This window comes from Polypterus senegalus, chromosome 1 (genome assembly GCF_016835505.1).
Source record: "Polypterus senegalus isolate Bchr_013 chromosome 1, ASM1683550v1, whole genome shotgun sequence".
NCBI lineage: Eukaryota > Metazoa > Chordata > Cladistia > Polypteriformes > Polypteridae > Polypterus > Polypterus senegalus.
This window is the reverse complement of record NC_053154.1, coordinates 125,876,401-125,891,603: the sequence shown is the minus strand read 5'-3', so window position 1 is coordinate 125,891,603 and position 15,203 is coordinate 125,876,401. Positions and strand designations below refer to the sequence as shown.

General features: G+C 37.3%; 1 protein-coding gene across 1 annotated transcript; it reads right to left on the bottom strand.

The window, feature by feature from the left end:
- Positions 1 to 512: 512 nt before the first annotated feature.
- On the bottom strand, positions 513 to 8,055 carry LOC120518286 (extracellular calcium-sensing receptor-like). The gene is made up of 6 exons (XM_039740985.1): positions 7,901 to 8,055; positions 6,656 to 6,947; positions 5,019 to 5,834; positions 4,688 to 4,915; positions 4,373 to 4,496; positions 513 to 1,417 (listed from the first exon to the last, which is right to left on the bottom strand). The coding sequence occupies exons 1-6, from the start codon at positions 8,017 to 8,019 to the stop codon at positions 513 to 515; spliced, it is 2,484 nt and encodes an 827-aa protein (XP_039596919.1). The 5' UTR covers positions 8,020 to 8,055.
- Between the last annotated feature and the right edge of the window lie 7,148 nt (positions 8,056 to 15,203).

Below are 15,203 nucleotides of genomic sequence, written 5' to 3'. Positions count from 1 at the left end.
CATTGGTTTCTATAAAGCATTTTTAAGATGAAAAATCACACTGTGAGCCAAATCAATATTCTTAAAAAATCAATTTTTATAAATAGTAGTTTTATTCCAGGAAATCCAAGTCTAATAAATTTCAAAACTGCTGTCATAAATTAAGTACATTTCATACATATTTATATAGTACATATACATACTGTATTTAAGTAATATTTTCAACCAAAACAAAACATTTAGTATGAATAAAGATTTACAAAATAATTTGCAAGCCCGGAGTAGTATAACAGGGGTGTGTCCATTTCATTTAATACCTGCTGATTTTTATGTGTCAAAAGTGTGAGGAAATGGTGCATGCAGGTCTAAACTGGCAATATTTGGAGCTATTTCATATGAAAGATAATAGTTGTAAAAGAGGGATTATCATTGGTCAGGTGTTTGAAAGTCGAGGATTTCCTTTACAATATAGGTCATTTCTTACAATGTTTTAAAACATTAGTACTTAATAAAGTAGGTTATAATTATATATTTTATGCAGATGTTTTGCCCATTAAATGTTTTTTGGTGTTGTTTTCAGGTTTCAGTAAAATAACGTAACATTTTGGAGAAAAAATGCAAAAGAGTAAGCCAAAACTTGAAGCTAAAATTGCAAATATTTCAACAGCAACAGTGTATTTTCCAGGGGAGCTTATGTAGGCTGGAATAAAGGTGATCCAAACTGCACAAAATGTGAGCATGCTGAACGTGATGAATTTGGCCTCATTAAAATTGTCTGGAAGTTTGCGAGCAAGAAAAGACAGAACAAAACACATTCCAGAGAGAAACCCGATGTACCCCAAAACAGAATAAAAGGCTAATGTTGATCCCAAATCACATTCAAGAATGATTCTATCTTTGAAATATTTCACATTTTTGTTTGGGAACGGAGGTGCTGTTATTAGCCATATACTACATATTACAACTTGGACAAGTGTGAAAGTACAAACAGTTAACCTTTGCTGGGTTGGTCCAAACCACTTCATTATGTTACTGCCAGGAAGTGTAGCCCGAAATGCCATTAAGACCACTATTGTTTTCCCCAAAACACATGAAATGCACAACACAAATGTGATCCCAAATGCAGTGTGGCGTAGCATGCAGGACCATTCTGATGGCTCACCAATGAAAGTAATTGAACAAAGGAAACACAAAGTCAATGCAAATAAAAGCAGAAAACTTAATTCTGAGTTATTAGCTTTAACAATTGGAGTGTCCCTGTAATGAAAAAAAATTACGGCTACAGCAACTGTTATGCAAGTCCCAAGAAGTGAAAGCGTAACAAGTAAAATTCCCATAATTTCTCCAAATGACAAAAATTCAATATCTTTCAAGATACAGTGATCCCTCTGCTCATTGGACTTGTATTCCAAAGGACACTTAGCACAGTCATTTGAATCTGAAACAAAAAAAGAGTCTGAATTAGCGTAAGCCACCCAAATCATGCATGTTCATAAAAAATTTAATGATTTGCTTCATGAGGTAGAAATACATAGTAAACAAGAATAGTTACATCAGATATTTTAAACACTAAAATGTATATTTCAATTCAAATGTTTGAAGTCTAAATGTCCTTGATTGTAATAGAAATTTGTCATTTTTCACCTTCTGATACAGGGCCGTTACGGGATAGATCCCTTGTAAAGGATCTAAAATCAAAACTAACATCATATTCATAGGCGTGGATCTTGAAATAGTCTAAAATTAACATCTCACGTGCCTATGTTTGAAATTGGTCATTTGTAATACTCTGGGAGGAGGGCTAGGATCACTAGTAAAGAATCAAATCTAAACATTGTTATCAAATTTATAATCAGCAACCTCAAAATAGCATAAAACGACACTACACATGCGTATATTACCAATCCCCGTTTTTTAAAATATATTTGAAAAAATGTAACTTTGACCCCTCTTATCCCATTAGAGCAGGGATGTCAAACTCCAGTCCTGGAGGCGGCAGGTTTTTTTCATTCTAACCATCTTCTTTATTAGTGACCAGTTTTTGCTGCTAATTAACTTCTTTATCTTTAGTTTTAATTAACTTGCTCAGGCCCCTTAGTTGTTTCTTCTTCCTTAATTATCAGCCAAACAATAATGAGACAAAACAAGCCACCACATGATCAGTTCACCTGTGCCAATCACACAATATCTGAAAATAAAGAAAGGTGATGGTCTCGGTAAAGTTGATCTCTCAGGTCACCAAAACATTTTGAAGGTTTTCTTAGAAAAAACAGAAAAATGAACAGTTTTGGAAATGTCTGCTGTGACAGAATGAGAGCAGCATCAGTCCACTGAATTAAATAACAGGTTTAATTAACAACAAGAATAAGCTTCTCATTAAGAAACTGGTCAGAGTGAAATTGGTTGGAGTTTGAAGCCCCAATTTAGCTTGTCATCTGTTGGCTCGTTCCACATCTCATTTTTCTTTGGCTGTCATCTAATGAAGAAAATAATTCAAAGGACTGAATGCTTAGAAACAGGGCTATTAAAATGAAGAGAAAACAAATTAATTAGCAGTGAAAACTGGTCACTGATTAGGAAAAGGGTTAAGATGAAAACCTGCAGCCACTGCGGCCCTCCAGGCCTGGAGTTTGACACCCCTGCATTAGAGGGTGAACCTTTGGGGTTCAAGTCCAGCTAATGATTTTTGATGAAGACACCAATTGATTTACTCTTTTTTATAAGGATGTAATTTCCTGCAAAAACATGGTCCACAATTTGCCTAAAAATGAGGGCATTTTTTTTCAGGACCAGATGACCAAAAATGAGGGGACATCTTGCATAACTAGACATCAAGGCACATCAAATGGTATATCATCTGTTGAGGTTTTATCATACCAGTGAGTCCAGAGGCACCAGACAGAAATAAAACGTTAGTGATTTCAAAGCATTCATAAGTAATTCCTGTAAGCACAAAATGATAAAGTATTTTTTCATTGCAAAATACACTGTTGACAACACGTCATGTTTAAAAACTGATATAGGAGGACCCTGAAGATTTTTGATTTATATGTCATCACTTAAAAAATGTGAATAGTCCCTTTTGATAGTCTCATATACTTTAAGTGAATCAACAGGTTACCTAGTCCACCACATTACCAATAGAGATGTAATAAGTGATGACAATAATTGTGCATGATTTAAGCACATTTACTTAGTGCTTCTATTAGACTGTGGCGTGTGGCCAGGGCTCTTGCTCAGCTGGGATGCCTCTACACTGGGAGGACTGGGGGAGCAAGCGTGGCCAGAGCGTTACTTCCCTTTGGGACGCTAGATGCCAACCCCCCTGGGTTGCAGCAGTGCCTCAGACTCCTGCAGGGCTTCATGGATGTTGGAGTGGTGTTACCCTGTTGGGATCTGCAGGCGCCTCCAGGGGGTGCTGCAGCAGGAGCTGCTGAGCCCTTATGGGCAGTTCTTCCACCACACCCGGAAGTGCTGCCGGAAATGAATAATTAAACACCTGGAGCACTTCCGGGTGCATTATAAAAAGAGCCAGCAGCCACTACTAAGGGAGCCAGAGTCCAGAGTAGGAGCGACGAAGCTTGACCCGAGGGGTGAAGGAAAAGAGTAAAAGAAGAGGATTAATTATTTGTGCTGTGCTTGTGCCGGGACTGTGTTATACTTGTGGGGAATGGGGAAGGTGTTTCCCACAAGGGAAAAAGAAAATAAAATCAAGAGTGTGCATTGAACTTGTGTCCCACGTGTGTCTGTGTCGGGTTCAGCTGGTGGTGCCAGCCTGGTGGTCCACTTAGACTTATAGTAAGAAAATTTTATAAGGAATCTAAAAAAATTCACATCAACAACAATTGCACTTTAATACTGGAATAAACAAACATGACTGTACTTTGTTACTGTGTTTAGACTAACATTAAATGTTTGCAAAAGGATGCACGTTGCATGATATTCTTTTAAAACTGAAACTCTAATTAAGAGTCTTACCATGAAGGTATTTGAGTATTGTTCCACAGCCTATGTTGCTTATTCAACCATCCACCCATCCTTCCACCCACACATTCATCCACTCATCTAGTCTGCTTTATTAATCGCTTATAATAAACATAATGAACCAACTACTTTTGTAGGTTCACAAACTCTGATCAAAATGAAATTTCCAAGGTTAAGTTATAGAATTGTGCTGTGTCTGCTTGCAAGGCTGTCCAAATTTTATGACATATTTGCCCATCATTTCCACTAACTTCCTCCCATTACATTAAAATTATTAATATACTATCTGTTGCATTTCTCTTAATCTGGTCTTCCAATCATTTTAATGAGAATTTTCAGACAAAGACCACATTTTCGTCCACAAAGTGTTTTAAGCTGGATATAACTATAGTGCCTGTTTTGTATTTACCTGTTATATTGCTAATTTCACCTTCAGCACATGGAATGCAGTCAAAACAGCACACAGGTTTTCCTTTTTGAGCAGCCTTTCGAGTCCCTGGAGGGCAGCTTTCACTGCACACTGACTTAGGAACCTAGGCAGCAAATGAAATATTGGAAAAGAATTTGAAAGATTTTTAGAAATAGAAACACGTTAGTACTGATTAATCATATTTGAAATTATAATGATACTAAATGCATTTTCACTTGACTGTAATATTATATTATTAAAAAATACTGAAAAATGCACAAATAACAAAGAAGCATATTAGTGTGTATACTATACCATTTTCTGACCTCCTGCCCAAATAGCACTGATGTTATTCATTATAAATCGCTGACCTTCAGGTAGAGATGCATCATAGAGACCAATAGTGACAAATTTTATGACTCCTTCTTCATTGACTTGCCAGTTTATTATTTCATATCTGGCAACTGGATCTCCATTTTCATCAAAGTAAACATTCTCTCCATTTTTGGTTGTATAATTAACGGCTCTCATGTAATGTAGAACCTTTCAAAAAGGAACAGGCAAATTCTTTTGAGTATTTCAATTGTTCAAGGAAACTTTAACATTTTTTTATCTTTTGTTTTATGATGATCATAAATCTACTTACCTGCCAAGGCTCAATTTTTGCCTTGTTTGCACAAGTCTTATTAGCAAAAGGTCCCTTGCCAGTTTTACAAAAGAAGAGATCATGTAACGAATAAGCAATTGCGTAAGCTGCTTTATAGGCATTGTTAGTAATTCTGATCTCGGACACATCAGTGTATTGATTGTTTACATTCTGAAAAGTCTCAAACCCTGTACATGGCTTTGCCAATCGAGTATTATTTTCGGGTGTCAAGGCACAACTGAAAGTACTTTCCCATAGTTCTTTTAACCCGGTGTTTCCAGGAATGTAAGAAGGCTTGGCATTTTGGAGATATTCCTGCAATCCTTTTATAAATCCATTTGTAACAGCAAATCCAAAAGTTCCAGCAAGAACTCTGTAATTTTCCCTTGTTGCTAGCTGATCAGTAGAAATCCAACCTTCACTTCCTATCCACTGCATGCCACTGACATTCTGGTAGACAAGTTCTCTTACCAGGAATTCCATATCTTTAAATGCTACAAAAGCTACTATAACTTTTGATGTTGATTTCCTTATTACATCTACCGTTTTAAGAAATTTTTCTCTTGGATAAGTCCTGGAGATTACCTCTGAGTATTCAATGCAGACATCTTCTTGCTGGACCTCTTGCAAAAAAGTTGCCATTCCAAAGTTTCCATAATCATTGTCACTTCTGATTGCACCAATCCAATTCCAGCCAAAATGCTTTACAAGTTGTGCTAAGGCCTTGCTTTGAAAGGAATCACTTGGAATTGTTCGAAAAAAGCTAGGAAATTCATGTTTGTTGCTGAGACAAGCACATGTGGCATAATAACTTATCTGTTAAGAAAACAACGTGTTTTTACTCATTTTCTTATTCTAATGTTTGATTAAGATTTTATTATTTTAGGATTTTTTTTAGTGTTTTTATAATAATTAAAAACAGGTACTACTTGTTCTTTCATTGTTTTCCATAATAAGAGCAAGTACCACAAGGAACCATTTTAAAATATTAAAGCTCAGCAGATTTTAACAATACACCATAGTTTTTATTGGTTAGAAAATCGACATTTTGGCTCAAACATCATCCTTGTAAAAAAATAAATAAATCTACTTATAATGACACAGGAGGAAAATGTTCTTTTTATGTTCCTATTATAAACAAACCTGTGTAAAAAATAAGAATGTTTACTTCTTTACAAAAATAAAAAGACAAACCATTAATTATGCGCACCTCTCATATGGATTGAAGAAGTATAATTTGCATCAAGCAGAAGAAATTTATCCGATAACTACTTGCACATCACTGAATAAAATGGGGGCATTATATGACAGAATCACTGACTTTGATGTGTATTCATTGCAAAACACACTATAATTTGCTCAAAGTGAAAGCTGATACATAAAATAAAAGTGATTGATGGGTACTATAATAGTATTTCTCATAAACAGATAAAAAACAAGAATCAGAATTGAATGAAACAAAAATTAGTTACACCACATTCACAAAGCCACACTCACCAGTCATAGCACAGGCACCAGCAGAACTACAGTATTCATTTTTTTACCACCTCAAAATTTCAACTTGTGCTCCCCAGTGTTCCTCAGTGTTAACATATATTAGATTATTATGGTGTATGCAACGAACTGACTTTTCTTACCAGTGGAATATTAAAAGGACTAATAACAGTGGCCACACCTTTACTTGATTGTGATTCTGACAGTCCTATATTTGCAACAGTAGATGATTTCACACATGACTTATCAGGAACCGTTGTTTCTTCTTGTCCATTCATTAAAGCCATTGCAGCTCCAATAGCTAAAGGCATTGAACTGCAGTCATCATATATTTTATATCCAAGAGTTACACCAGGAAGAATGTCTGTACTGTTGTTTATTTCTTCCACAGCTAAAATCATTGTTTCAGCTACTTGAAATTCTCTCAGGTTTAAGCTGTAACAAAAATGTGCAGATAAATGTACAACAAGGTGAATATTTATCTTCTTAATGTATCTTCAGATTAGTTTTATGAAATTCATCAAAATAAATCTTGGTGTCAAAAAATACAATCAAGTACAACAGATTACTATAATAAATAAATATATATATACTGTATGTATTTATATATATATATATATATATATATATATATATATATATATATATATATATATATATATATATATATAGACATCAGATTTATTAAATTCTTTCATTTCTTTAATCATCTTATTCCAATGTAGCACTTGAGGCATCCAGGGACTTAACTGGCATTGCAGAACACAAATGAGGGATAAATCCTGGAAAAAACACCAATCTATTTCAGGGCACACTCATGGAAGTGCAAACACTCAGTCACACAGGGCCAGTTTAGAGCTGCTAATCACCCTACTCTGTATGCCCTTAGGATGTGGGATTAAAATATGAGATGCAACAGTGCTAACCACTGCACCACTATACCAGCATACAGGCAAATTTGATCATCTAGCTTTCAGTTTATAATCTTATATTTGCAAATATGTTGTGTGTAAAATATATTTGTAACAGCCATAGTGCTGTGAACTATAATTAAGAAAAAAAAAAAGAATGGTGAAAATAATGACAAAAACTTTTACTCCATCTATATACTTATTCATAATTAATGCAACACTATAAATTATGTTTATTAGTCCTGAATATTTATCTTGTAAGTAATTTTTTTTCTTATAATTCTTTCACATATTATATCACTATCTGTTGATTTTTTTAGTTTGCAGTACTTCTTTTAGAATTTGTGACAGATATTTGAACATCAACAAAAAGCAATAAGCACACTGATCATCTGACAGCTTACAGATAAATTAAGACATTACCTGATAAAACACATTTATATAACAGAGAATCAGTATAACTGTTCTGAACCTTACCTTTTGCATACTAGTGGTTTAGGCATAGACGTAAAATTTGGTTTTCCATCCTCCACAATATCATGAAATGAAAATATTGCACCAATTATAACATCGCCATCCTTTGAAAATTGAAGCATTGTTGGCTGACCTCGTAAGTGACAAAGTGGCTCTTCTGCCCTTACAACTATTGCAATCAACACCACAACAGTGTGAAACATTTCAGAATAGTGCCTGCAGGTAGAACAAACCATGTCTTTATATAGATTTTTTATTATATTTGTTTTTTTCTCCAATGCATTAATTCTCAAAGGTAATTTTAAAACCTGTCTAAAGGTAAACCAATTTCAGAATGTAAATACCACAATCATGCCATCAGGGACACAAGTATCATCATAGAAAATGAAAAAAACATGTTTACACATTATCCATCTGTTGAACAGAGATTCAAAGAGTAATGTAATTTATTTTGTGATGTTCATTATGCAGCCCAGGATGTTGATTTTTTAATTTGAGAATATGGGAAAGGAGATGATCATGTAAATTTTGATTCAGTACAATATTTTAAGTTTTCTTGGTCTTTCCTTTTTGAAATTAAACCACTATACTAATCTGTAAACTAGTTTAATATACAGGTTAAATAGAGGATAAGCAATAAGGACTTGACTAAATCACAGCATTCATTCAAATTTTACGGCTTGCTAAGAAAAAAAAAACACTTCATATTTTGTAGTATGTGACAATGGCAGCTCTTCAGACCACAGGACCACTAATAATGCAAATTGAGCAGAAACTGAAAAAATAATAAGGGTTATCATTTCTGAAAAAGTGAACATAGTGTGTGCATATATATGTATATTTTATTAGGTTAGCTTCTTTATCCAAGGAGACTTAAAACTTTTCAGATACAACCAGTTGCATTTATTTGATTTTCCAATTGGAGCACAAGTAGATGAAGTGCCTTGCGCATGGCCATCCAGTTCAGTAGTGAGATTTGAACCCAAAACATCTGGGACTGAGCTCCAAAGTCTTAACCACAACAATGCCTACCTAGAGTCTATTCACTAAAGGCATATAACATTAAGATTTACAAATTTTCCTTATTAGATATTATGACATCAGCTACCTACCTGCTTAAATAACGTACAAACTCTAAGCATGTACAGAAAAAAATACAAAAACAAAAAAGACTGGACAACACATGAGAAAGACTGAAATGAACTGAACAGGCAACATATTGCCTTATGATGGTATGACTGCATGACAATATCAACAGCATTGTATTATACAGTATGAAAGTGTTGCCAGCAATGGCCAAATGTCCTTCTCATTAGAGGAGTAAATGAGATTTTATGCAGTGTGGTTTTAGTGATCATGACACAAGAAAAATACCACAGTTTCCCACTGTTTTGAAATATTATCTACATCAATTTCAGTTTAAAAACATTAATATAGCATATTAGGTATATGCATCTCTACATAATATTACTAAAATAAATTAGTTAATCAGTACTGATTTTAGAGAATTAATATTTTAAGTGGAGTTGAAATGCTGCTTTATCTTATTCTTAATCTTAAGGAATGAAGGTGCAGAGACCTCCACTATGTTTGCAGTAATTATATAATTTTGATAGGTAAAAAGCTGAAGTTGGCTTTAGATGAGGAGGTGCAGGCATAACATTATTGATCTGTGAAAAGAGTACCACTGTTAGAGCAATCAGACATAGTAACATAATCCAGTGGTCTTTGACAAGGCAACTTTGCCTTGTTCTTTAATCTGCAGTTTTCATATTTTTGTAGTATGCTTCATTATTTTGACTATTAGATTCCTCATAAATTTTTTTCTGTACCTGTATTACTTAGTCTTAGTTCACTATTTTGATTGCACAAATGCTAAAAAATGCTGTGTTCTTGACAGTATCCCAATATTTCCTCACTGCCCATCCTGCAAAATATACCCACTTGTATATGTTTTTATCATCTATGAATAGCTTAGCACACAATGGTGAAATAATTGGATTGTACCATATACTAAATACTAAGTGGGGTGCATGTATTAGCACCATGAACAGTGAGGTGAGGATATAATTTCATTTCCTTTCATTTCTGGAATTAAAAAGCTTTCATTTTTTACTGTTTTGACACAAATTATAATTTTTTTGTTTTATTTTTTCTGTTTATATGTTTCAAAAAGTGAAAGCCACTTTATATTATAAAATAAAGATGTACAGAAATCTAGCTGATGAAATTTTAAATATGTATATAGATGAAAACATAATAATGAAAACAGTGCAGAAAATGAGCAATCATGGATCGCAACCACTTATATTCTATACAAATAGATTCTTCTGGAAATTAGCCAAGCAAGTTTTTTTGCCCACTTTCAAGTAAGCAACTCATCAGTCGACTGCTGTAATTACAGCAAAGCAAATATTGATGTATACCTGACTTCTATAACATGTTAACATATATGCCATAGGACATTTACCCTGGAAAGTGTCACAAAAAACCTATTTAACAAGACATTGAGTACATGAAAATGTTCTAATTATTTAAAAGCATCTATAATAAGAGTATTAAATAAAAAATTCACACCTTTTGAGATGAAATTGGTTATAACTAAATGCTAAAGTTGTTAGTTAGACAGAGAAGGTTCAGAAATAATGTTAATGAATGAATGACAGGATAGATAAATATGACCCAACTTGGTGAATGCACAAATATGTCCTGCGGTCTGCAAAAGTACTTTCAATAATTTCTAAAATACCAGCAAAAATTCAGCCATGATGTGCTGAACAGCATTACCTGATGCTGGGCCATAAAAAAGTTTAGTTGTAAATTCAGCAATCTTTTTAACCAACAATCTGCAGGTTTGGCTTTAACAGTAGTTGAGCTGAATTCATAATCAAAAGAACATCCGCTTGATTTGTGATTTAACAGAAGCAGTGCAACATTGTCGTATGCAGCATTTCCATGGTTAATCATTTTAAGCAGTGCTTATAAAGCATTGTTTCTTGTAGTCTTACTCATTCATAATAATTCTAGCCCTGGAGAGGACACCAGCCCATCACAGGGTGCACATCTTCATTTTGGAGTCACCAGATAAATAAAATGTGTAGTGTACACTTTGGAATGAAAAAATGTTTAAAATGGAAAAAAGAATTAAAGGTTAAATTAATTCAGAGGGCGGCACGGTGGTGCAGTGGTTGCGCTGCTGCCTCGCAGTTAGGAGACCCGGGTTCGCTTCCCAGGTCCTCCCTGCGTGGAGTTTGCATGTTCTCCCCGTGTCTGCGTGGGTTTCCTCCGGGCGCTCCGGTTTCCTCCCACGATCCAAAGACATGCAGGTTAGGTGGATTGGTGATTCTAAATTGGCCCTAGTGTGTGCTTGGTGTGTGGGTGTGTTTGTGTGTGTCCTGCGGTGGGTTGTCATTCTGCCCAGGATTGGTTCCTGCCTTGTGCCCTGTGTTGGCTGGGATTGGCTCCAGCAGACCCCCGTGACCCTGTATTTGGATTCAGCGGGTTAGATAATGGATGGATGGATGGATTAATTCAGAGCAGCAGGCAAAAATGTGATCAAAGGTTTGGATGAGTTTGAAAATGAGAATTCAAACTATCTACAAATAAAACTAATATAGAATTAAAAAATCGTCAGTCAAAAGGTTGGTACAGATGTTTCAAAGTACATCTAACAAAAATCAGTTCCTAACCAAAATTAAAGTTTGAGGTATGCTAGTGTTATTTTAACAGGGTTACATCCCTAGCTTAACAGTTTTTTCATTTAATACTTTGTTTTTAAAATTTCATTTTGTATATTTTGTATTAATTGGGTTATTAGTTTTGTCTTTTTATCAAATATCGAATACTAGCAAAATACCCGTTTTTCGCAGCGGAGAAGTAGAGTGTTAAAGAAGTTATGAAAAAGAAAAGGTAACATTTTAAAAATAACGTAACATGATTGTCAATGTAATTGTTTTGTCACTGTTATAAGTGTTGCTGTCATCAAGAATTTGATTATCATTATTTCTTTCAATTAGGTTCGTATTTGGAGGACATGTTTTTATGAAGTTACATTCCGTGTTTGTCAACCGTTGTAAAGATAACAGGTTTCATTCATCGAAGTGTTCACTACGTAAATCACTACTCATGAATGTAAGATGTTTAACAGGCATTCCCGGTATTAACTTGTGCTAAACGTACCATGGTGCAACGTAAGGGGAGCTGACTGTAAAAAAGCAAGGTATTTTGAACGAAAAGGGAGAAGACAGTGAAGGAGCGGAAAAGTGAGAAGGCAAACTGTTTAAATAAAGAGCTAGGAAGGTGAATGGAAAGAAGCAGCCAGCGGTAAAGCAAGGAAGACTTCGTAATAAGGACAGTTTGGTGCACGTAGAAGGTGTAACAATAAGATTGTTAAGCCTTACGATAATGTTCCCGCACGGAGGATTTAGAGAGACGCACTGGGAGAAGTATAATCTAAACCTCTGTACAGTTTTGTTTATTTTCGGGTTGTAATGTTCATCAAATTTACGTATCATCTGGTCCAGAGGCAGACCGTGCATCTCACACCTAGGCCTTCAGTAATGCTCTGTCTGAATCAACCCGCCCCTCAAAAACTAATTTATGGTTATAAAAACCATCTTAATATGCAGAAATACAGTATAAAGAGCATCGCAGATAGATAACTCCTGTAGCCACAATAAATGCCTTTATTGACTAGACAAACCAGGGGTGAACAAGTTCCTTTCTACTGCAGCTACAGCCACGACACACATAAAAAACATCAATAACTCATAAACTTGCAATATTATTTAGGAAAATCGCAACATTTTACTCACCAAAAATTTGGATTATTTGTAAACAAAATCCATCCTCTCTTTCCTCAAAAACAGTTCAATTACTCTGTCGTACAGATTATCCATGCGCTTCAGTTCCATCAAAAAGTCCCTTCCTATCGCCATACTGAAAGTCGAACCTGCCCTGTCGTATTTCTGACATAATTTTTAATTTGCTTTAGGGCTGAAAAAGTCCACTCGACAGAAGCAGTGTACACGGGAATGGTCACCGCCAAATATACCAATGTGAACAGCTGCCCCATGCTCCAATTCAGATTTTTCTGATGAAGGAAGTCAAGGAGATCAGTGGGAGATTTTCCTGCAAAATCATCCATGGCATACATTACAGTCAGTTCTGTTTTTAGCCGAAACAGATCAAAAACTGCTCCGTTGCTCTTGTGTTAAACTGGAAAAGGCTGCATGCGGGAAATTTATATTGTATTCCCGAAACTTCTGGGGGTCGAGGAGCATGACAAACATCAGTTTTTCATGGTCTTGAAATCTGGCGTGTGTCTGGCAAATAATATTGTCCAGAATCCTGCCATGGAGTTGGCAGTAGTGTGCACGAGGATCTTACACTCGGAGCACCTGCGGTGCGTTCAGTGGCCTCGTAGAGTTCCTCATATCGGCTTCTATCCAATCAATGGGTCTGAAAATGGTGACGTTGCTGTACGCCTGCTAGAGGGCCCTACTGACACCAACTCAAAATTTGATTGGTTGAAGCAACAGTTTAATCGACATTTATTCTGTGTTAGAGGACCTACACAACGGATTGTGAAGGCCTCTCTGCCTGGCAACAAATGATGGCTGAAATGTGATTGGTTAAATGCTTTAATACGAAAGTACATGTCTGGAAGCAGCACAACCATCAGAAAAGTTATGAAAGGAAGGGGACAGACTATTTGGAATTATTTAATAAGTATTCACAGACAAAATATAATTAATATCAGTTTGTGATTCAGATATTTTTTTAGGCCAGCAGAGAAGACATGACTTCGCCAGGTCTTTAGCATCGAGGCTTTATACCCTGCGTCTTCTCATTAAACTTGTATCTCGCGAATATCTTGTGTGATCTTGCAATGTCCATCCATCCATCCATCCTCTTCCACTTATCCGAGGTCGGGTCGCGGGGGCAGCAGCTTAAGCAGAGAGGCCCAGACTTCCCTCTCCCCGGCCACTTCTTCCAGCTCCTCCGGGATAATCCCAAGGCGTTCCCAGGCCAGCCGGGAGACATAGTCCCTCCCGCGTGTCCTGGGTCTTCCCTGGGGCCTCCTCCCGGTTGGACGTGCCCGGAACACCTCACCAGGGAGGCGTCCAGGAGGCATCCTGATCAGATGCCCGAGCCACCTCATCTGACTCCTCTCGATGCGGAGGAGCAGCGGCTCTACTCTGAGCCCCTCCCGGATGACTGAGCTTCTCACCCTATCTCATGCACAGGCTCCGAGTCGGGGGCAATAAGTATGCCCACTCCTGCTCGGCGCCTCTCACCGGGGGCAACTCTAGAGTGGTGGAGAGTCCAGCCCCTCTCAAGGAGATTGGTTCCAGAGTCCAAGCTGTGCGTCGAGGTGAGTCCGACTATATCTAGCCGGAACCTCTCGACCTTGTGCACTAGCTCAGGCTCCTTCCCCTTCAGAGAGGTGACATTCCACGTCCCAAGAGCCAGTTTCTGTAGCCGAGGATCAGACCGCCAAGGTCCCGCCTTCGGCCACCACCCAGCTCACACTGCACCCAACCTCCTTGGCCCCTCCCATATAGGTGGTTAGCCCATGGGGAGGAGGACCCACGTTACCTCTTCGGGCTGTGCCCGGCCGAGCCCCATGGGCGCAGGCCTGGCCACCAGGCGCTCACCATCGAGCCCCACCTCCAGGCCTGGCTCCAGTGGGGGGCCCCGGTGACCCACATCCGGGCAAGGGAAAACGTCGTCCAAGGTTTTTATTCTTCATCAGAGGTTTGTTGAACCGCTCTTTGTCTCATCCCTCACCTAGGACCAGTTTGCCTTGGGTGGCCCTACCAGTAGCATAAAGCCCCGGACAACATAGCTCCTAGGATCATTGGGACACGCAAACCCCTCCACCACGATAAGGTGACGGTTCAAGGAGGAGATCTTGCAATGTACACGGCTTTATTTAATTTTAGCTCAGACCCGGCACATAAACGTTTCTCTCCCACTTTCGCTGAGGGAGGGTTTCCGCAGTAGCTGCACTTATGAATATGCTAAGCACAGTCCTTCACCCTCAAATATTTACCTTATATGGGCAGGCACTCAATTACGTGAGAGGTGTGATGATGCGAGACGCAACTCTGCCTCACACGGCGACCGAGCAGCAGGCTGTTACAGTATATGGACGAAAGTAGGTTCCAGTTATGACCGTTACGCGTAGAATTTCAAAATGAAACCTGCCCAACTTTTGTAAGCAAGCTGTAAGGAATGAGCCTGCCAAATTTCAGCCTTCTACCTACACAGGAAGTTGGAGAATTAGTGATGAGTCAGTGAG

Excerpts from the sequence above, each read along its gene's own strand:
- LOC120518286 (XM_039740985.1), bottom strand. The coding sequence starts at position 8,019 with ATGCTTCAATTTTCAAAGGATGGCGATGTTATAATTGGTGCAATATTT. Across the intron at positions 6,948-7,900 it reads AAACCACTAGTATGCAAAAG|CTTAAACCTGAGAGAATTTC; the intron begins GTAAGGTTCAGA and ends TTTTTGTTACAG. Across the intron at positions 4,497-4,687 it reads GGGCAGGAGGTCAGAAAATG|GTTCCTAAGTCAGTGTGCAG; the intron begins GTATAGTATACA and ends TTTGCTGCCTAG.